The sequence below is a fragment of the Carex rostrata genome, chromosome 7 (genome assembly GCF_964058835.1).
Source record: "Carex rostrata chromosome 7, lpCarRost1.2, whole genome shotgun sequence".
In the NCBI taxonomy this organism is placed as follows: Eukaryota; Viridiplantae; Streptophyta; class Magnoliopsida; order Poales; family Cyperaceae; genus Carex; species Carex rostrata.
The window spans coordinates 13,034,926-13,059,815 of record NC_135924.1 but is presented as its reverse complement, the minus strand read 5'-3'; the positions used below and the strand labels follow the sequence as shown (position 1 = coordinate 13,059,815).

Below are 24,890 nucleotides of genomic sequence, written 5' to 3'. Positions count from 1 at the left end.
CAAAAAACAAAAGGAAGACAACTGAAGACATACATTCTCTATATGGTGAAAAAAATAAAAAATCAAATTAGTTGGTATGTCATCAAGAGTCTTTTAATGTTCATAAACATTTACAAAACATGCTTTAATATATATACTTGCACATAAATATTTACAAGAAAACACTAGTATCCTACTATGCGACAAGTGACAAAACAAGAAAATTTTTATAATATAAAACAAATTTATCAATAACATACTTCATAGTTTCTAACTTCCAAGTTTATTATACCAAATTAAAGTAGTACAAGTTCAGAAAATAACAATACTACTACATTTTTATTGGAAGTAGTACAACTGAAATATTGGAAGGAAGACAAAAGGAGAGAAATGATATGATGATGAACAGAGACACATCTTTATGAAGCATTTGCCTCCAACTTGTACCTACTAATCTAAAGCCATAATAAGTACAACAATACACATAATGATAACACCGAGGCCGATGATGGGAAAAATTAAATAAAGAACAGCCAAAAAGGAGAACCATAAAAACTCAATTATGGACCACATACGATAGGCATAGTATCGTAGAATATAGTGCCATGTTATCTCCGATCTGTCACGAAACTGCCTCAAATCTTCGATCAAACCCAGAAAATATAGGGAATTTCTAGGAGGATTCGATCGAAAACTATGCAGGGGGGAGAACAAGTTTGTTAAACTCGCTTCGGTCATGAGATTGCTCTCAATGATTCCATGCTTTATTAGGACAACAACATCATCGGGATTCTGTATTAAGGAACTCATGAAATAACAATAGTTATTCATGATATCAACACGGCCAAAAGCTTCAAACATTACAAGGTTGATGAGAAGTAGTAGGAATGGCTCGTCCATAGATAGAACAGGCATTTCAAGAACTTTCCCATGAAAAGTAATATCCAGAAAATCTACAGTTTTTTTTGCTTTGAACACTACACCAGCTTTTTCAAGCTCTTGAGCAGAGGGAATATTGAAGATTGTACGTACTGCACCAAATTTTGTAGATTTCCTTCTTTTCGGTTGGGCAAGTATCGCTTTTTTATTACCAAGAGGAGGAAAAATGAAGAGTTGATGGTAGGAGTGCAACAGGCTGTGATGCAAGGGGCCTTCATATCTCCACAAATCATCTTTCATATCCCAGAAATAGTAGGAAAGAAGTTGATTTATGGTAGGAATTGGACCCCCATAATTACTAGGATCGCCATACAATATCTCAAGTACAAGAAATGGTACCTGATTCTCAATCATCAATAAGTCAGTTTTGATGTACGGTAACAACGACTCGTTCTTAAAAATTTCATCTGGTGTATGATTGTAGATTTTAATCAACAACTCCAGAATGAAGCACCCATCCAGTGTCATCATATCTACAAATTGATCGCTTGTAAGATCAAACTTTGTCTCATAATCATCCCTTACTATTTGTTCCATCATCTTCACTTTGTTTTGATGATGCTCTAAACTTCTACTAGCATCACGGGATAGGAAGTCCTGGAGAAATCGTGACTTGTGCCTCTCCATTTTGGCGAGGCAATTCTTACCATGATGATATGGCCCGATGGAGATTACTCGAGGTTTGAATACGCAATTGGTTATTTCTGAGCTTCCACGCAAGCGGAATATAAATGGCGAGCTTCGCATACGCCATTTGTACATGTCTCGTGGATCATCTACGTCGGCCATTTGCCGTAATATATTAATCTGTTTGGTTGTTTCTCTTATAAAACTATGCTTGGCTATTTCTTCCATTATGCTATCAAGGTGTAGTCCCTCTGATAATTCAAGAAAAAGATGATGGATATGTACATTAATTTTATAATACTAGTAAATTGAACAAAGGAAAGTAATTATTATATTATTTTGATTTTATTTTATAAATATATGTTTGGTTGTTTCTCCTATTCTGAAAAGAAAAATACCTTCTTCTTCTGCTTTTGTGGTGCTTTCTGAAAGAGCTGGGAAAACCAATGGATGCGTGGATTGCTTGGACATCGGCGGTTGCGAGAGAGGATTGTGAAGGATCGGAAAATCCATTTTGATTTCTGGATGACAGTTTCAGAAAGATCTGAAGCTCCTTTGATATGTCTTCTGTATATATAGAAGTAAATCTCCCTATTTAGCATGCGTAATGCAAAATTTAGAAATATAAGAATGAAGAATACAGGTGTTATTTTTGTCTCCTTTGATATCTTTGGGTTACATCTAAATACAGGTGATATTTTTGTCTTCTTTAACCCTAAACCCTAAATCCTATACAGCTGCTATTTCTAATAACTCTAACAAAATATCAACATTCTGGCTAAGGATTCAATTTGTTTATCATCTAATACTAATTAACAAATTGTTTATGAGTACAATATCTAACCTTTAAATTTATCCACCAGTATAAAAGGGGAGATAGTACAGTTTGCTAGAAAAAAGTCTTAGGACCGTCAAAGATCGAGAGTTCGATATACTTCGCAGCCTCTGTGAAGATTTAAAAAAAAAAAGTTTATCCACCCATGCACGTGGTCGGGGAATGGAAAACATGGATCAATGTTGAGAGGCTCTTCTTGATGTGAATTATAATATACACCAATTTGATATATATATATATATATATATGTGTGTGTGTGTGTGTGTGTGTATAAAAATATTTGTTTTGGAGCTATGGTGCAACCAATTGCTTTTCCGATTTTTAAAGTTTAAATAGTCGATCTAAACCGTTAGATATGATCTCTATATTAAAATATGCTTGGAGAACAAATTTTATATTTTTGGAATTTATTTACTATTTATTAAGCTAGTTGTAAAATAGATGATTTTAATAAACCGTGAAATTTTTTTGGATCATTGGAAACAAATATTTTAAAACTGACTTAATAAATACTAAAAAATTCCAAGAATTTTAAAATTTGGTCGCTAAGAACATTTTAATACAAATTGAATGTTAAACAATTTGGATCCCGGTGCGGAACATAGTGGTGGGGAAAGGATGCTAAGCACCCCCTATAGTTTGAAAATTTGTAGTTTGGTTCAAAAAATTTTGTAACTTTTATATGTATTAATATCTTTTAGCCCTTTTATAAAATAAATTAATCTATATTTGATTCTTCAGCTCCCCAATCTCTATTTTCTAGTTCCGTCCTTGTTTGAATTGACTATTTGAAATTTGAAAATGTAAAAACCGAGGTGCTTGTTTCATATATAACCTAAAAATAAACATTTTGATATTAACCAATCTCTCTATATATATTCAAATGTCAAATGGAGGACTCCAGAATCGGGTTATCTCGTTTTTGATACGATAGTAAAAAAACACAACCTTTTCATAGTGAAAAATTATAGAAGTTCACTTCTTATAAGATTATATATGCATGGTACGTAAGTTGTATTGAATAGGTCAGATGAATGATTAAAGATATTATGACATGTTATATAAAAACTGTTTTCTTAGATAAAAGATAGAAAATTAGTCTTCTAAATTTAAAATTCAACAAATTAAGGATTGATCTTAATTTAGTCAAATTTCTAACTTGTCATGATCGTTCACACAAAAAAAAAAAAAAAAAAAAAAAAACCTGAAAATAATGTTTCTATCCTTACAAATGTACTTAAATTTAACACAAGGGAGAAACATATATAGGCTCTTTTTTTTTTTTAAATTCCAATGCAGGTGCTACATGGTTTAGGTTTTTTTTTTTTTTTTTTTTTCAGTGATTCACCCTTTGATGTTTTCCAAAACAGAATTTTACCTAGTGGCAATGCACCCTGCACCAACTTCCATTCCAGATTATTATCCATATCAGATCTGAACCCCCTGTCGGTACCGTACCGCTTCCCTGACCATGTCTCAATGCTATATATATGCATGCATGTTTCACAAAAAAATCCTCATTCTTGCTATTTTTGAAGTAAAGCGACTATTATGATTATGTAGTTGCGAAGTAAAGCGACTATTTTACTTTACGCTCATATTTTTACTGTTTTTTATTGTTCACAACAAAACAGCAAGTTTCAAAAATGCTTAATAAATAGTAAAAAAAATCCAAAAAATGTAAAATTTGGTCTCCAAGCACATTTCAATATGGATTAAACATCTAACGATTCGGATCGGTCGTTTGGACTTTCAAAATGAAAATACGGCATGAAAGTAGAAATGTGTTTTACTTTGCAACTCACCGTAGTCCATCTCTCTCTTTATATATATATATATATATATATATATATATATATATAGAGAGAGAGAGAGAGAGAGAGAGATGGGCTATGGTGCATTGCAATGCATGAACCCCCTTATGCATTGCATTATAAATCACGGATTTAAAGTCCAAACGACCGATCCGAACCGTTCATCTTGTTCTTCATATTAATATGTGCTTGGGGACCAAATTTTACATTTTTTGGAAATTTTTTACTATTTATTAAGCAATTTTGAAAGTCGCTGATCTGATGATCCAAAAAAATTTACTGTTTTTTACTGTTCACAGCAAAACAGCAATTTTCAAAAATACTTAATAAATAGTAAAAAAAATTCCAAAAAATATAAAATCTGGTCTCCAAGCACATTTCAATATGGATTAAATATCTAACGGTTCGAATTGGTTGTTTGGACTTTAAAACCGTGATTTATAGTGCAATGCATAAGGGGGTTCATGCATTGCAATGCACCATAGCCCATCTCTGTCTCTATATATATATATATTACTTTTAATTGTCTGAAAAGAATTATCTTCATATTACTTCAATTATGTTCTAAATATTGTATCAAGACACTTCATTGGATATTGAAAAGAGGAGATTATTCATTTATTTATTTTCTCAAATAGTGTAGGATCAAGCTTGTCCACCGAAGTATATCATACAGTTAAGAACACTACATCAAAACTCAAGTTTAGAAATGTTTATGATCCATTGGATAGTCATTATTTTATGTTAACGAAATGGTTTAAAGATATGTATTATTTTACCTTTTACAATTTCAATGGGATTAAAAAGATATGTATTATTTTATCGTTTTAATTCATGTAACGTGTATAAATAAAATAATATCTCATAACTCATGAGATGTGAATGTGGAGATGTGTATTATTATAATTAGACACTATATTATTAATCTAAACAATAATGGTAGTAATGAAATTCAATTCGAGGATCATATTATAGAATACAACGTATGTTTGCCAGTAGGGGTGTTCATTGGGTCCGATTTATTCGGGTTTGAACCGAATTAATTTGGTCTAAATGGTTCGATTTTTCGGTTTAATGGTTCGGTTCGGTTCGGTTCAGTTTGAAAATTTTCAAAACCAAACCGACTGAACTTTTATATATCATGAATTTCGTCCTGACCGTTCCGGTTTATTTCATAATACCCGATTTATTTCTTAATTAATTGCTTTAAATACTTTGGTTGATTTCTTATAATCCCAATTTACATCTTAATACCCCGGTTTATTTCTTAATATACTGTGATTTATTATAAATCACTTGCTTTAAATAAAAACATTAATATATTTCGGATTGAACCGAATAAACCGAAATAAAATTTTGGTTCGGTTCGGTTGCAATGTTAAACCAGTTTGGTTTGGTTCGGTTCTATTTTTGAATCCGAATTATAACTTCGGTTTGCCTAGTTCGGTTCGGTTTCAACCAAACCGAACCAGTGAACACCCCTATTTGCCAGTTTGTTTCTTTGATTTCTTGATTAAATATTTTATTAATTAATGTTAGCTAAATGCAGTCTATTTATAGTGGTGAATGGAAATTGCACATTAATATTTGATATCTATTTATGTAACATTTATATCGATTGGGTCCCGTGGTGCAGTCACATAGGTATTCTGACTTCTGAGGCAAAAAAGGGGTTTTCTCAGGGTTTTGGTTTTGTAGTCATATGATGGTTTCTTTCTTTTCTACATATGCAGTGGTTAATTTTAGGATGATGTAAACCATTTTTTACATAGCAATATATCCCGGGCCATACAGCTCTCAAATGATAAAATCAGACAATCCAAACGGCTTTGGAAAGTAAATATCAACCGGACTCAAAAACCCGGTATATGAAATAATTTCTCAAGGGCTGGGTTACATATGGATACGGGTACGGGTGTCGTGTCAGATACGACACGACAATTCTCAAAAATAAAGGACACGACACGTCTATTATATATTTATTATTTTTAATTATTTTATATATTGTATTTAAGATAATCATAACAGAAAATAAATTTGTATAAATGATTAAAGACTTAACCAAAGAATATAGTAAATATTATAACTACTAAAAAAAATTATTTCAGCTTGTTTTGGACTAAAGGCTTTGTTGTTATTGTTATTATTGTTGTTTATGATTGTGATTAAGTTTCATTTCTAGTCTACCCCAGCTTGTTTGGAACTAAAGACTTGGTGGTGGTGGTGGTTGTTGTTATTTTTTATATTAATATTTTATTGAATGGATTAATTTGGTGGTAAAAAATTTATTAACGATTAAATTATTTAATCTTTGCAGTTTGATGGTGGTTGTTGTTGTTATTTTTTATATTAATATTTTATTGAATGGATTAATTTGGTGGTAAAAAATTTATTAACGATTAAATTATTTAATCTTTGCAGTTTGAAGAAAACAAGCAAAAAATGTAAATGAAAACATGAACTTTAAATGGCCATAATGTTTCGTAGAAAACTCTGATTTTCGTGTTTGACCTCCATTCTGAAAAGCTCGTAAAGTGATGCCAAAAAATAAAATCATTTGGTGTTTTAGATATATTAAACCTAGAAAAGCAAAAAAGGTGGGCCGAATTAAATATTAAGTTCAGATCAGGGAGTTGATCGAATATTTACTCTGGTCCACCCTATTTATATGTGTCCCCAGTTGTGTGCAAGTGCAAAATTCACTGAACCGAACCAATGTTTCAATCACCTCATGTCTAGACTGAAACTTTTAATCAGTCTTTATCATTTTTGAAGGAAAAAAACAGTCAGTATGTTCATGGAGAATTTGATTATTTATTTATTTTAAATTAAAGAAAAATTCAATCACAAGTATGAAGTACTTACCACACAGCCAACAGGCATCTTGTTTATATTCAAATCTATAAAAAGTTAAAAACCCATATCTTAGTTTATATTCAACTCGCAACTCTAAAACACATATTGGGACGATCACAGAAATGACACCAAAATACTTGCACCATACATATTTAATAAGATTTGGAGATATTTTTTAGAGTAAAGATGTTGTCCCCGCATATTAGTCCCCTAACTATCCCCCCTAACTGTCTAATTAATAACTAACAAAATTAGTTAGTAATGATTTTATCCCCCTGATTCTTTCCAATTCGATCCCCTTCAGAAAAAAAATAAGAACAACCTCTCCGCCCCCCAGTCATGGATTCTCTCCGCCTCCTCTCACCTCGAACTCCGGCTAAAACTTCATCGGCCTCCGGCTTGACCTCTGCATCGGCGTCGAAGGCTTCCTTTTCTCTCCTCCGCGGCTTCCTTTTCCGCGCTTTTCTCTTCCTACACCGTCAAGATCCGACGAGGAGAGCGTGATGCACCGTCGAGATCTGACAAGATCCGGCGAGGAGAGTGCGGTGCACCATCGAGATCCGGCGGGGAGAGCGTGGTGCACCATTAGAGGGGTCCATGCTAGCCCAACGAAGGTTGTCAAAGTAGAACATATGAATACTTTATTAGTTAGATACGAATACTTCATTTGTTAGATATGCATACTTCATGTTAGATATGAATACTTATTAGAAGAGGTGGGGTGAGAGAGATATGCATGAAGAAGGGTCTCACTTTGAATTGTATAAATTATTTCAAACATGTATGAATACTTTATTAGTTTGATATGAATACTTCATTTGTTAGATATGCATGAAGAAGGGTCTAACTTTGAATTTTGAATTGTATATTATTTCAAACTTGTATGAATACTTCGTAATCGCCAGTATGAATACTTCATTTGTTTAGATATGAATACTTCTTTATTTAGATATAAATAATATATAGATTCGCTGTAGTGGTCTCCAATCTTGGCAAATGTCATTTTCAGGCGGTTGCGGTCCCCAATCCAGACTGTCACAAGACGTCAGCGGTCCCCCTGGTCGTTACTGGTTCCCTCCAACTTGTGTTTACATATGACAAATAGTTCTGATAATAAGTATGAATACTATAAATCCGTAGGTATGAATACTATACGTTTTGACTATTAATAAAATAGCATTAATATTGCTCTTTGGTAGTAGTCAGCACGTTTTAACTATTTTTTTTTGTCTTTTAGTGCGGGGGACAGATAGGGGACTGAACTAGGGGGACTGTTAGTCGATCCCTATTTTTTAACTCATCACATGTCGACTACAGTATTGTGACCTCATAAAATTTGAGTCCGTGTCCCCTAGGGGTCTGCTTTGAGATTCGCGTCACATTTAATGGATAGTTAGGATTTATGACTTGCCTCCTAGGGTGGTACGGATTAAAGAGGACTTCGCTAATATCCAGAAAAACTTCTACCTTCTTCCGGCGGCTCCCAATCCAAATCAATAGAACTTGTACCTTCTTCCAGCGGCTCCCAATCCAAATCAATGGAAGATCTTGGCGACTCCCAATCCAAATCAATAGAACTTGTACCTTCTTCCAGCGGCTCCCAATCCAAATCAATGGAAGATCTTGGCGGCTCCCAATCCAAAACAATGGAAGATCTTGGCGGCTCCCAATCCAAATCAGTGGAAGATCTTTCTCAGAAATCTGGTTCGAGTACTCGTTCTTTTCCTCTATTATATTGTTTGGTACTGTTTCGTTTCCCCTATTATATTGTGGTGGTTGTTTCCCTGATAGGCTGAACTTCTCTTTTTAGCTTTCTTTTTTTGTTTTTTTTCCAAACCCGTAAACGAATGACCATATAAACGAAATTAGTAAAACATTGTGCTTCATTATAACCAAGCTGGTCAATTCTTGCTTGTTATGTGATTTTGAACTGAATGGAATTCTTTTGTATTGTCAAATTGTGAGCATAATACATAGCTCGAATTCTTCAAATCCTAATATTGCTTGTTAATTTTAAGGGCCTTTTCTGACATCCAAGTCTTTACAGCAAGTTGACTTACATGAATTGAAATATCAGGTTTTATATCATTGTCAACCTCTGAAACTTCTAAACCAAAAATCCCTTCATTTAGGATGGATGCCATAAAACCTTGAAAACAAGTTTACATAGGGTACATGTAAACCTTTTAACTTGTGGAGGTTAGTAGTGCTGCAGGCTTTCAAAACAAATCTGTGCAATACCAAGACATCAGTAAACACACCTGCAAACAGTAAAAATAAACTAATACAGCAAAAATCTTCAAACCAATTTACCAATTTGTAATATTCAAATTTTATATTTCTTGTTTAAATTTCAGCTCAAGGTCTCCAACGGGCTCACCAACCGTTAAAAGAAAAACTATCATTTCTAACTGAGGTGGACCCACTGTTCAGACCCTCCCTCTATAAAATACCAAGTTATAAGGTCAACAAGATGAAAAACGAACTCACTCCAACGGTAATCGGTTTAGGGTTTTTTCATGGGAAATTAGATAGCCATTTCCAAAAAATGAAGTTGCACTATTTGAATGAGTTTTTGAACCTTGGTAAGAAACCCATTGAGATCTATTTGGAAGAGCTCGAAAAAATAGAAAGGCGGATTAGAAACTTTTACTTTCCCCAACCTGATATTCCTAAAGTGCAATTGTTAGAAACAATGATGGAAGATGGGGCGTTTTTGCTTGGATCGTTCATGAAACACGATGAGTGCCTCAATAGTAGTCAGATACCGGATCCCTATAAATATATCCCCCGGCATGTAAAGAGAACTCTAAAAAGGGATTTGTTGAAGTACGAAAACCAAATTCCTTTTGAGGTTGTTCAGCTATTATGGGGCATCCAGAAAGGTACAGAACCTGATTCCCTAGCAAAATTACATAAAATTTGTATGGACTTTTTTGATTTTGAGGTCCCAGGCATACTACATCATAGTGCAGAAACCATCCCCAAACACCTCTTGGAAATATATTATTCCAACTTTATAATCCTCCATCCACACACAATCAACACACCCAATGCAGTTGTTACAATTGAGCCCGGTGTACAAGTTCCAAACAATCAAACCTTCACGTTAGTACCGACCGCAACCAACCTGAAAGAATATGGGGTGAAATTTAACAGAAGTTCACGTGTGAATGAAATCTGTGTGGAATTTTCAGAAAAAACCATGGGATTGCCGTTTTTTAAAATAGATGACATGAAAAGATGCATTCTAGCAAACTTTGTTGTCTATGAACAAGTGTATGAAGGTCCAAAACCTATTGGTGCACTGTGTTCTTTTCTCAGTTCCTTAATGCGCGACGAAAAAGACATCAATGTCCTTGCTAAAAAAGGTATTATAGAAAATACATCGGGAAATGACAAAGATGTCGCAGAATTCTTCTCTCACGCATGCCTTGATGTGGAGATAGAAACAAGTTACTTGGATACTGTGATTAGGTGTGTAAACCACCATTTCTATTCCCAGCTTAAACGTTGGTGGGGCACCTTTATGGTAGAGTTTTTCAAATTGCCTTGGTCAATTCCAGTTTTCATCTATGGAATCATATCGGTTATTATTAATATCATCAGGTTCGTTTGGCAGATTATAGATCGCATAAGTAGAAGTCTTAATTTGTAGGTGTTTTACTCATGTTCGTCTAATTGATTCTATGTTGTTTGGTTGATGAATTAGATTCTATGTTGGGGCTTTTTGTTGGTGTGTTAGATTCTATGTTGTTTGGTTGATGAATTAGATTCAAAATTGTTACTTTTTATCTTGACTGCTCTTATAACTATGTTCATGTTAAATCTCATTGTTGCCGGTATGATGTTTGATCCCGTTATTTAATACGGGAAATATTGTATTCGGATAGTTAGCTAATTATTGTAGGTGCTTGCTGGTGTCGTTATGAAGTACCATAGAACAAAATCATAGTTTAGAAAAATGGCAAGAGAAGGAAGCCAAAAAGGCATAAATAGAGATAGGTCTGTTTTAACTGATTGAGATTTTGAACTGGATCTGGAAAGAGAATAATGCACTTGTGCAACAAGAAGATGGTAGGAGATTAATGATGGTAATTGCTTTCACATACCTCTCTGTGGAAAAATCAAATCGGAGAAAACTATTGTAATTCAACACATTGACAAAATACGAGTGCAGAAAACTTACCAGTCCTATTAAGAGTTTGCACGCAACTATTCTTTTTGCCTGACACGTTCCTTTATAACCTCACAATCTACCTATTAAGAAATGAGAATAAATACATGAACATAAAAACTTTTAAAGAACAATAACTAATGTTAAGAGTATATAGCCCAGCTAGTAATGAATTACTAAAGAAAAATCAGAAGCGTCAACTTAAGTGTAAAAAGACTAAAGAAAAATTGGGTGGTTCGACTGAAATGAGATTTAATTTTGAAAAGGCTTAGATTTTTGAGAAAGAGATCAAGCCTAGTTGAAACCTCCTACTAGAAGGGAGCAGAAGCGAGTCCAATCAATAACATATAAGGAAATACAAGACAGATGGGTCCTTGAGCTAACAAGTGTGCCCTGGGTGTAATAATGCACTTGTACAACAACTCTTTTCTCTTTTTCTTTTTATTTACAAACTCTGAAACAATCTCACAAAACAACATAAATACGGAGACAAACTATCCAATATTTTTTTATAGGACTCTAATGCACGTCCTCTTTCCCCCATTCACACTTCTCAACTGGAATGAGCCTTGCATACCATGAAATCATTTTTGGCTCCAAAATGTACTCTTTTAAATCTCTGATGAAAGAGAAGTAACTAAATAAATATGATGTGGGGAAAGATAAATATTACCTGATTCATATCAATTGCCCCATGACCTTCACCTCTTGTGAAAATAATAGCATTGTTCTGATTTGCAGATTTTCCGTCACACAATACAGCAGGGCCAGGCAGCTTGATTTTACAAATCACCCATACACGTTTACAAAGGAGAGAGTTCAAGATTCTGTGGAAAGGAAACAAAAAAGATAATTAGAGAGAGGGATATTTTTTTACCAGAATGGAATTCTGCATTGGATCGGGCCAGCCGTCAGGCTTGAAAAAGTGAAAAAAAAAAAAAAAAAAAAAAAAACAGAGAGAGAAGGCAAATGTTTCAGATTAGATTTACAATCAGATTTATGAAGGACTATTCTGAAAAAAAACGAATTATACAAAAAAGGGGGGAAAAAATGAAATATTAGGATTAGATTTACTGTTAAATTTATGCAAGACCATTGTGTGACAAAATAAATCATGCAAATTTAGAATCAGATGCTTGGTTATTTTCTTTTATCCATTTTTATTATAAATATGCTAAATTTCCCTATATATTAATCATCTAAAAAAATGGACCTTAAAATGTAAGGTAAATACATTGTTGTGCTTCATTAAAGTTCCAAAGCTTATAAAAAAGAATACAAAAGCAGGTTGTACAAACTGTGATTTTTATTATTGGATGACTTTAAGAATCATGAAGGGCTTGCAAATATATAAGAATCATGAATCTCATTGCATCTATTCTACTTGAGAGGCATTTGAATATTGAGCTCAATGATGAACTGTTTTTCGAATTTTATATGACAGAAAGAATGACAAAAGCTAAAAGAGACAATTGGTACATAATAATTTACAAACAAGACCTAACAAATGCTGAATGTTATATTTGAACAAACAGATTCTTTCTCGTTTAGATCTAATGTTTAAATGTTAAAATACTACTTACTATACATATGAATACGAAAGAGCTTACAACAACCAAGAAAATGTCAATACCGCAATACCAAAGCATGAGAAAACAGAACTAATTAAATCTTTTATTTTCTTTTTTACCGAAAAGCATTAAGCCGTCAAATCTAACCAGACTATGGAAAAAAAGAACATGAACATTAGATATTATGCCCTATGCCTATTCTTTTTACAAAATCATCTAAAACAATGCATCTTAAAATGAAAGTCAAATGATAAACGCGCACACACATACACAGATCTACAAGGGGCTTAATTGGTTCTTTCAAGGAAAAAAAGTCATACGAGAGATATATACCTCGTGGGAAAAAACTCATGCCTCTGCTATATTGTTATCGGTTCTTTCATCATGTCTTTTGTAGGAACCCACAAGGTGCTTAATCTGTGCATAAAAAAACCAATTCCGTATGTAACATTTCATATGAGGAGATCAGTAATATTCTAGGATCGTAGCAAACAAAAACCAAGATTATAAGCGAAGGAGAGAATTAAATGTACCTCAACAAAGTAACTAAAGGCCATTTTCATTGTTAACTCAAGTATCCCAAAACATTGTATACTTGGAGTTCCAAAACACATGTCAAAGCAAGCAAACAAAAAACCCAAAAAGTGACTGATTGAAATCGGATTAGCATTGCAACATGAAGAGAATTGTGCGCCTTCATGCATTCCTCTTCCGACAAACAGACAAGGCAGTAATTAAATACAAGTGACACGGCCAAGTTTTTTGTATGACAAGGTACGGCATATCTCAGGGGCGTGTTTTACAAAAGTGTGTGCTATAAGTTTATAGGATCTTTCTCAAACTCAAATTGTACAGGATTTGCAAATGACCCTAGAACTTCTCGTATCAGCAAAAAAAAACCAACTTGGAAGTTTGGATCCTGACAATGACATTAACCCTTAATTAAACAACTTAAAACATATATATTAGCCTGTTATTATATCTCATTGATGTCAATTGAAATAATTTGATGCTGCAAATTAAATTGCTGTGCGATAGGTGACATATTAAAAGGGCAAAGAAAAAAAAAATCCCATGCACAAAATGCATGACCAGCGTAGTAATAAAAAGCTGATTTTTTTTTAAAAGCAATGAGAGAACATAGTGATAAGACAGCTACGCTGATATGTATAGTGATAAAGTAAATGAGAGTATTAATATATATTTTAAAGCAATGCTCGAAAGCCAAAATCTAATCAATGTTTATGTCCAATAATAACTCTGTGTTGCAAGAGGGAAAAATACCGCTACTGTTATGTACTAATTTATTAAATAACTTGTGAACAAACATGTAATACTGATTGTAGATTGGCTGAGTTTTTTTTTTTTTCTTCATATATTTGTTTTTTCCTTGCTCAGATATTGCATAGTACCTTCAAATTTGGAGCTCGTGTCCCTGTCCTCACAGCCCAGCTTCATATTTCTCTCTGCACAGCTTGCATAGTACTTCAAATTAACCAATTAACGGGTCCAAGTTGGATGTAACTTGTAACGCAGAGGCGAGACAGCTTTCTCCTAATTACAGAGGTCAAGTGTCAGATAATGGATTGATAAGATTGCTTGATTTGAAAATTACCCCTGAAGGTGGAGGCATCAAGGCAACTAATGAATTGCTAAGGTCGCTCAAAATTTGAAACAAGAAAGTGAAAATTAGAAGCGATCAGAAGCAGCTACCTTCTCTTTTTCTTTCTTTATTTTGGAAGAAAGAGTGCCTGTTCCTTGCATGGTCGCCGTCGGGAGTTTCGAACAGAGGAAAGAGATAGATCTAGGCACAGCCGCACAGAGGAAAGAGAGAGAAATGACAGGAAGCAAAGTCAGAAACCCTAAGGGTGAATATAGTAACTTCATAATAGTTGTTAAAAAATAGAGAATAGATTTATAGGCTAGATCCACTGTCACGTTTCTGACGCGTGTTTAGTCTCTCCACGAGTCGTACAGATAATCTAGTTTAGTGTCTTTTTTTTCTTTTCTTTTTTTTTCTGCACGCGTCGTCCTATCGGTCTATCCTAAAGTACGTATCCTAAAGTAACCGACATATTGGGTTTAGATCTGGACCGTCGGTGGAGATTCGAATTCCATATCTGGGTTCTCATACTGTCTCGATTTTCTGGTACCGCTTTTGATCAAGTGCAACCAAAAAAGGATATTAAAGGTCGATGCATCTGTTCTATTATTCAATCCTTACGAACCAGCTTTGCTGTTTTATTTAACATCTCTGTATGGTGGGACCTTACCTTTACATGTTACATACTGTGCATAGAGCAGCATTCAAGGTAGAACAGTTTTATACCAAATCTCCATAATGTATTCTATGATATATCTTATTTTTTGCGTGACCGACGTGGCCGGTGCCTATTCGGGGGTGACGTAGGGGTCAGTATTAATTGAGCTTTGAGATTTGCGTAGAACGTATTGTAACGGTTGAGATTTTCCAAAAAGTCACGCACAATATGAGATATCTCAGAGGATGCGAATTCGTCCGGATCTCCTAAACTAAAGTAACCGAAATATTGGATTTAGATCTGGGCCGTCCGGTCGAGATCCGAATTCCATATCTGAGGGTCCCAGTGGACCTATTTTCATTTGGTCCTTTGATTCCCCACTTTATCGTAACCGAAATATTGGATTTAGATCTGGACCGTCCGGTGGAGATCAAAATTCCATATCTGGGGGTCTCAGTGGGCCTATTTTCATGAATTCGTATTCTCTCCGTGAGCTTAAAATGAATCTTTTGAGTTAATGAATCTCAATCATCTGATTTGTTTTAAAATTTGTACATATTAGATCCGCACTAATATTGAAAGACTCTTATGTTATAAGCAGGCATCGGATTGACTCCATTTAAAATCATACGATTGATATTCATTAACTCAAAAGATTCCCTTTTGAGTTAATGCAGAGGATATGCATTCCTATTTTCATTTGGTAGTTTGATCCTTGCTTGATCGTCTGAGATATCTCATATTTCGTGTGACCGACGTATCCGGGAGTCTGCATCTTCTACATTACCTCAAAATAGTATAGTTTAATACATTTCGATCATCCAATCAGGATTGGAGCCAATTCGGTCCACGCCTATCACGTACGGGTTTTTTTAATATTAGTGCAGATTTCAATCGACGGTTCAGATCTATTAACGCACGTTTCGTTAATGCAGAGGATACGAATTCCATATTTGGAACCTATTCAGTACAAGAGCTCTACTAGTCGAAAACTCGAGATAGATTTAATATCTTTTATTTCAATTAAGTAATTGCTAAATAGAATAAGTTATTAATAACGTACATTTCTATTAGATGTTTAATATGGTTCATATAATTTTATATGAAATGTAATTTTTTTATAATTAATCTTTCATAAGAAGATTTATATGATGTAAAAAATTAATACAAGAAGATTTCAAAAAATCTTACAGAAGAAGATTTATATGATTTTATATTGAGAAGATTTCAATAAATCTTCTTGAAGAAGATTTAACAAGATTTATATGATGTGCATTTTTTGTAATGATTTCAAGAAATATTAGCATCTTTCTTAAGAAGATTTCAAAAAAAAAGTTCATGAAGGAAATTTCAAAAAAATATATATATATGATGCGCAAAAATAATATTTATATGTTACCTTTTACATTATTTTATGTTAATTGAATGGTTCAAAGATATGTATTATTTTACATTTACAATTTCAATGGGATTATAAAGATATGTATTATTATATCGTTTTAGTTTTAATTCATGTAACGTGTATAAATAAAATAATATCTCATAACTCATGAGATGTGTATTATTATAATTAGACACTATCTTATTAATCTAAACAATAATGGTAGTAATGAAATTCAATTCGAGGATCATATTATAGAATACAACGTATGTTTGCCAGTAGGGGTGTTCATTGGGTCCGGTTTATTCGGTTTTGAACCGAACTGAATTAGTTTAGTCTAAACGGTTCGGTTCGGTTTGATTTTTAAAACCGAATTATAAGTTCGGTTCGGTTCAGTTTGAAAATTTTTAAAACCAAACCAACTGAACTTCTATATATCATGAATTTCGTCCAGACCGTTCCAATTTGTTTCTTAATACCCGATTTATTTCTTAATTAATTGCTTTAATTAAATACTTTGGTTGATTTCTTATAATCCCAATTTACATCTTAATATCCCGGTTTATTTCTTAATATACTGTGATTTATTATAAATCACTTGCTTTAAATAAAAACATTAATATATTTCGGATTGAACCAAATAAACCGAACAAACCGAAATAAAATTTTGGTTCGGTTCGGTTGCAATGTTAAACCGGTTTGGTTTGGTTCGGTTCTATTTTTGAAACCGAATTATAACTTCGGTTTGCCTAGTTCGGTTCGGTTTCAACCAAACCAAACCAATGAACATCCCTATTTGCCAGTTTGTTTCTTTGATTTCTTGATTAAATATTTTATTAATTAATGTTAGCTAAATGCAGTCTATTTATAGTGGTGAATGGAAATTGCACATTAATATTTGATTTCTATGGAAAGGCCTTATGTAACATTTATATAGGTTGGGTCCCGTGGTGCAGTCACATAGGTATTATGAATTTCTAACAATCATTATAGAAGTATCTAATATGTTTTAACAAATTATTTAAGATAGTATTTATTGTATACTAGTAACATATACATTAAGATTAATCGCATCTAAAACTAACAGGAGATAAATGACAAATAAAAATGATTACAGGAGGTAACTAGTTAATTAATTAATTAATACGATGTAAGTAAATTTATAAACGTAAGTAACTAAATTATTTTGAATTATACGAGGTGAATCAAAGTAATCAAAGTAATTCACAATATTGCATTAATTACTATATTTAATTATGATCAAATTTTATCAAACCGAATAAATAAGAATTTAGTTAATAACTATTAGATTGACATAGTTTATCGTAATAATAGGATTAGGAATTTATTTTATAAATTAGTTTTCAAAACCAAATTCGAACGACTAGGTTAATTGTAGTTAAAATTAAACTTGAATTAACGTAAGTTAGGTAGTTACAAATAAAGCAAATTAAGTAGAACATATTAAAATTACTATAACTCACGAATAATTATTTTGCGATTATTAATTTCGACATTAGATTTTTAAACGAGCAGTTGATCTTCAAATTAAAATATTAAAAATGCAATTTATCTTTAAAATAAAATTAGATCAAAGTAAGTCAAGTTACTCGCGACGAATCCGTATCAAGTCAATCTGACTAAAACGGGTAAGTCGGACTGACCGAATCGACAATTTTTTTTAAACCAAAATAATCGAGAATGTAATTTAAACATATTAATTGGGGCGAGGGTTAGAATAAATTAGAGTAGATTTTGATTAGTGCAAACTACGTAATTTCAGATCAGCCGATTCCGTACGAGTCCGATCCTTGGATTGACCCGCAGTTTGGAGTATACGCGGATTACTCTGATTTCGCTGAGGGTTAGCCACAGAATCTTCAGCCCTACAGGTATGTGATAACTGAATTATCTTTTTTATGGACATACTCTTACCAGTCAATCCATCTGACCTGACATCCGCACTTTATTTTTAAGTAATTGCATTAAAACTGTAAAGCATGTTTATCCTTTCTGCACTATAGGTAGAATTGCATAAACCCTGAAAAATACGAATTTACTGTATTTTAGGATTAGAGTAATTAAATAATATTATATTTATATTATTAGAATATTAGGTTACTAGTCTGTCTTCTTCTCGTGGAAGACAATATATTATTATCATATTACGTGCATACACATGCATTGGTGAGAGCTGAGCAGAGCCGAGTGACTTCGTTCCGTCTTGGTGTCACTTGGCATGGGACGGCCCGACAACCACTGAGCCGAGCGTCACTTGACTCTCAGATGGCTTTAGGATTTATATTATATGTATAAACTTTGATTATGTATCCTTTTCGATCATTTTATTATTTGACGTGAGCACTTCCGATCTCGAGTTCTGTGGCACGGTACGATTCGGGATTTATTCTTTCCCCATTAGGAGCTACTTTGCCTAGAACGGGATTCCAATGTCGAGCTACGAGGGTCTACAGGAGCTACAAGAGTCTACGGGAGTCAACGGGAGCCTACGGTTGTGTCGGGCTCAAGCCGGACTCAGGCCGGACTCTAGCCGGTCTCGAGCCTTGTGGAATCATGTGTGATGTCCTATTGATCTAGCCGGATGGTAGAGTTCTCTCCTGCTCATGAGGGAAGAGATTAACAATTTTACGACTTGCATTGTATGATTTCTCCTGTTGGATATGTTTGGGTGATGAATCGTTAGGTGAGATGATACACAGGATTTGATATACCCATCGGCTAGTGTGCTATTATCTTGTGGGCAATGCTCGATATCACTAGGCAACGTGTATCATTGTACTATGAACACAGTCCTTGGATTATATTGTTTGGATCTTTGATCCTATTGGCACAGCACGGGGTCAATTACTTTAATGCATATTATTATATTTGGGGCACACAGTGCTAGGAGTACTGGATTCCGACTTGATTTCTATCCGATATTGTATTTTGATTTTGGGTTTATTTTGCATGTTGGCATGGTAGATTAATCGCATCATGGCATTAATTAAAAGTGTTGTAGATTCTATTAGATATTGAATTAGGATCACACTTGCGCATATTTAAATTATATTCATAACTGAACGCAATTTATAAATAAAAGTGCTTTGACCGTAGAGGATCCCTGAGGGGATAATTCTGGGTCACATACTGGGCGATTCATCGCTCACCCATAAGTTGTTTCATGGGTTTTAGGTACAGAATCTGGCGATCTGCAGCAGGAGTTGTCAGGAGCTGTCCTCGATGGCCACCCCGCTTGATTAATTAGAGTTAGCCTTTTGATTAGGTTTACGAGCTCCGTATTTCTTGTGTTATATATACGGGCTCGATAGATCATGTATCATTTTTCATTAGATGATGTTATTTTGGATCCGAGACGGATCAGACTGTATGATATTTATAATTGTATTTGATTATCTCATATGTGACTGATGCTTGACGTTTTATATTATTATGCTTCCGTTGCTGTTTGATTTATTATTTTGTTTATCTTAGCCTTGCGTGCTTAATGATTAATTAAGCACGAGGTGAAGTTGATCACACCTTAATCCAGAATTCCTGGTTTGGGGTGTGACAGGAAGGTTCAGATTCAATCCAAATTTATATCAATCAATCCCAGCCATTAGAGTTTCTAGACAATCAATTCAATTTAAAGGAGAGATATGTCATCAAGAGTCTTTTAATTTAATGTTCATAAACACTTGCCAAACATGCTTTATTATTAATATATAAACTTGCACATAAATATTTACAAGGAAACAGAAGTATATATATATCCTAATTAATGTACGAGAAGAGGCTTTAATTAATTGCCAATCCTAAAAATAAAATATACAATGACGATCGACATTAGAAATTATTTATAATAGAAACCAAATTTATATATCAATAACATATATATTAAGTACTTATTCCCTACATTCCCTTTTCTTGCAGAGTCTTAATAAATACAACAATACAAAAAATGACAACACCGAGGCCGAAGAGGGGAACAACGAAAAACCAAAGAACAGCCCAAAAGGAGAACCATAAAAACTTGATTATGTCCAGTATACTTTCGGCATAGTATCCTAGAATATCATGCCATATTGTTGTCTTCGCTCTGTCGCGGAACTGCCTCAAATCTTCCATCAAACCCATAAAATATAGGGGCTGTTCACCACAAATTGCAAATTGAAAATTCAGCCGGCTGAACAAGTCTGTTAAACTCTCGTCGGTCATGAGATGGCTCTTAATAATTCCATGCTTTCGTAGAACAGCAACATCACCGGGATATTGTAGCAAGTACTTCATGAAATAACAATAGCCATTCATGATATCATCATGGCCAGAAACTATTTCAAACATGACAAGGTTGATGAAAAGTACTAGGAATTGCTCGTCTACAAACAGGACAGGCATTTCAAGAACTTTCCCATGAAATGTAATATCCAGAAAATCTACGGTTTTTTTCGCTTTGAACACTACACCAACCTTTTCAAGCTCTTGAGCAGAGGGAATAGAGGGTGAACTATGTACTACTACGCCAAATTTTGTAGATTTCCTTTCTTTTGGTTCAGCAAGTATCGATCTTTTATCACCGAGAGAAGGAAAGATGAAGAATTGATAGTAGGAGTGCAACAGGCTGTGATGTGAGCAGCCTTCATATCTCCACAAATCATTTTTAATATCCCAGAAATAGTAGGCAAGAAGTTGATTTATAGTAGGAATAGGACCCCTATAATTACGTGGATCGCCATGCAATATCTCAAGTACAAGCAATGGTACCTGATTCTCAATCATCAATAAGTCAGTTTTGATGTACCGTAACAATGACTCGTTCTTAAAAATTTCATCTGGCGTATGATTGTAGATTTTAATCAATAACTCAAGAATGAAACAACCATCCAGTATCATCATATCTACAAATTGATCACTTGTAAGATCAAACTTTGTCTCATAATCATTTCTTATCATTTGTTCCATCATCTTTACTTCGTTTCGATAATGCTCTAAACTTCTGCTAGCATCACGGGATAGGAAGTCCTGGAGAAATCGTGACTTGTGCCTCTCCATTTTGGCGAGACAATTCTTACCATGATGATATGGCCCGATGGAGATTACTTGAGGTGTGAATACGCAATTGGCTATGTCTGAGCTTCCACGCAGGTGGCATATAAATGGCGAGCTCAAACGCTGAATTGAAATTCTCCGTGGATCATGTACGTGGACCATTTGCTCTAATCTATTAATAAGAGTATCTGTTTTTCTCATAAAAATATGTTTGGTTGTTTCTTCTAATATTATGTGATCAAGGTGTAGTCCCTCTGACAATTCAAGAAAAAGTAATTAGTATATTAATTTTATTTTATTTCTAACAAGGGTTCCATTAACTTCAATCCATTGTCTTTAAATTTATATATCTTTTGTGGGAATTCAATTTCCATCTCTTCGTAAAAAGAAGAGAGAGAGACCTTTCACCATATGTGCTAAGTAAGCTTACAATATTGCATTTCGAGAAGAACAATGCCCTTGCTATATATTCTCAAAAACAACTTTCTCAGAATTTTAGACGGTTAAATAAAACGTAATACGCTCAATTTTCGTGACAGTATGTACAGACTAATTTTTCTGTGTGTATAACTCTCCATGAAATTGGTAAAGGTTGTATTTTTTTCTCTGAAAAGAAAAGAAGTACCTTCTGCTTCTGCTTTTGTGGTGCTTTCTGAAAGAGCTGAGGAAAGCAATGGAGGCACTGATCGCAGCGACAGCGGCGGTTGTGATGAGAAGGGATTGTGTCGGATCGGAAAATCCATTTCTGAGTTCTGGTGGTTGTTTCAGAAAGGCCTGAGGCTCCTTTGATAAATCTTCGATCCGTATATATAGAAGGTACATCTCCAGGTCTAGCTAGCATGCAAAATTTTAAATATAGGAATAAAGAATATTTGTGCTATTTTTTTCCAGGATTTATTAATTATACATGTCCTATTTTTATGCAAGAGTTATTAATTGTATATGTGCTAATTTAGATCTTTTTAAATTAGTCTAAAATTGTCAAAAGGTTTTGGTTGGCCTTCCTGTCGTATGGATGTAAGCATTACTTCGGCTTGATGCATAGGGGTGTTCATTCCGGTTTAATCTGTTTTAAACCAAACCAAGAGATTTCGGTTTAAATGGTTCGGTTTTTCTATAACAGTCTTAAGTGAATTAAGAGCCTAAAATATTATTATTTAATTATTTTTATATATATTTAAATATTATAGAGTTATAATGGTTAAATTTGTGAGTTTACAATTTTAAAGAGCAAATATAATACAAGAGACTTTTGAGGGTGAAGTACGTAAAATTGAAGTTTTTCCGGGAGATATATGAAATTCCCCGTTTTATTATTCCATTTCTTTCAAAGAAAGATTTTGCTTAAGCAAGCAAATATAGTATGGTTACAAGAGTTTATCTATCGCATATATGCTTCAAGGGATATTAAGGCATAACCGTCGAGGTGAGTAGGGACCTAAAAGATTAAAGGGAATGAGATATAGACAAATAAATCTCGTATGAATTCAAAAATAAGAAATCTTTATCAGAAGTCTTTAAGAGAATTCATCAGGGAAGTAGACTACTCAATAATTTGACATTCTCATTTCATTCATCAAATTCAAGTAAAGAAAGAATGAATCAATGAGAGATTGGTTTTTACTGGGAACTTGAGTAAAGAGTAGTTCTTTTTCAGTTTTTTTCGAAAAAGTCTAAAAATAAGAAAGAACTTTTTTTTTTCTTTATTTAGTTAGTGCAACTACTTGAGCCGGATGAGAGGAAACCTTCACGTCCGATTTCAGAGGTGGGAATCCTATAGGAACCTATCTTGATTCTTCTTTTGCTAGGCCCATAGCTAAAAAACTGACTTTCTTACGATTAAGAGGTTTATTCGAACATGAAATCCAATCCCGGAAATACAGCATTCCACAGATCGAAATGGGCTTAGGCCCATTTAAGAGTCTTCACGTCAACATTAATTGATGGCCCTATGCATCAAGCTGTTATATGGGCTTCGGCCCATTTAAGAGATAATGATATAGTGAGAACAGGACATGGTAATATGCATATTAGGATCCATTTGGGCTATAGATTTATATTATTATTTTTAAAGTGTAAATAATTCATTTCAGTATTTAAATATGAACATCATGTTAAATTTGCACATCATATAATTTTTCTTTATATCTTCTTCAGGAATATCTTCTTAATATCTTTTGAAATCTTCTTCAAGAAGATTCAATTATTAAAGCAAAAAAAATATGAACCACAATACAATATTTGAACATCATATGAATCTTCTTCAACAAGATTTTTCTTTTAAATCTTCTTCGGAAAAATTAAATTAAAAAATACACTTTATGTAAAATTCTATGAATCATACTAAACATCTCAAAATAAATATAAATAAATTGATAACTTATTTCATTTAGCAATTACTAGGAAGTATTATTTATATAAATAAAATTGAAATAAAAGTTATTAAAATTACCTCGAATCTTTAACTAGTAGAGCTCTCGTGCTGATAACGTGTTATAAAATAAAGATTAACAAGCATAAACAATAATAAACAAGATAGAGAGAACATAAGAGATGGCAATATCTTTATTCATATATTTTTCATGTGTGTACAATACAAGATTACAAAGGCTCTATTTATAGGCCACAAATTGTGAATGAAAAACCATCTAAATTAATTACGAGAATAAATGAGAAAATTAATTCCAATAGTAGTGGGATATGAATTTCAATAGTAGTGGGGGTAGTGAAGAATGAATGTTAGGAGTTATGGACATGCACATTAATAATTTATTCATAACAATAATAAATTATTGCAAGATTTCATGAGTAGCGGGGTGGTTCAATATAACATCAAATCTTGAAAATTTCGAAATAACAATGCCCCGTGCCTCGAACAGGTTATATACTTACATGCTAGTTATATCAAAAAGCAAAAAGAAGACAACTGAAGACATACATCCTCTGTATAGTGATAAAATCAAAAACAAAATTAATTGGTATGTCATCAAGAGTCTTTTAATGTTCATAAACATTTACCAAACATGCTTTAATGTATAAACTTGCACAGAAATATTTACAAGAAAACACAAGTATCCTACTATGCGACTAGTGACAAATTAAACAAGAAAAAATTTATAATATAAACCAAATTTATCAATAACAAACTACATAGTTTCTAACTTCCAAGTTTATTAAACCAAATTAAAGAAGTACAAGTTCAGAAAATAACAATACTACTACATTTTTATTGGAAGTACGAAGTACAACTGAAATATTGGAAGGAAGACAAAAAGGAGGGAATAAAGGATATGATGATGAACAGAGACATATCTTTATGAAGCATTTGTCCCCAATTTATACCTACTGATCTAAAGGGTAGCCTCCCTCTCTACCCATTTCCTACATTTCATTTTCTT

General features: G+C 33.4%; 2 protein-coding genes and 1 long non-coding RNA gene across 6 annotated transcripts; all 3 read right to left on the bottom strand.

Moving 5' to 3' along the window:
* Positions 1–429: 429 nt before the first annotated feature.
* On the bottom strand, positions 430–1,545 carry LOC144557168 (UPF0481 protein At3g47200-like). Its single transcript, XM_078305698.1, has one exon. It carries the CDS (start codon positions 1,543–1,545, stop codon positions 430–432), a length of 1,116 nt encoding a protein of 371 aa, XP_078161824.1.
* Positions 1,546–9,050: 7,505 nt separating this feature from the next.
* Positions 9,051–14,664, bottom strand: LOC144556427 (uncharacterized). 4 transcript variants are annotated; one of them, XR_013512392.1, is made up of 7 exons: positions 14,512–14,664; positions 14,211–14,352; positions 13,332–13,506; positions 13,132–13,215; positions 11,901–12,054; positions 11,240–11,310; positions 9,051–10,180 (listed from the first exon to the last, which is right to left on the bottom strand). It is a non-coding gene; the product is annotated as an uncharacterized LOC144556427 (long non-coding RNA). The 4 variants fall into 4 exon arrangements; XR_013512393.1 differs by having other exon boundaries at positions 13,332–13,392; XR_013512391.1 differs by having other exon boundaries at positions 13,332–14,352.
* Positions 14,665–20,355: 5,691 nt separating this feature from the next.
* Positions 20,356–21,495, bottom strand: LOC144557167 (UPF0481 protein At3g47200-like). The gene has a single exon (XM_078305697.1). It carries the CDS (start codon positions 21,493–21,495, stop codon positions 20,356–20,358), a length of 1,140 nt encoding a protein of 379 aa, XP_078161823.1.
* Positions 21,496–24,890: the final 3,395 nt, after the last annotated feature.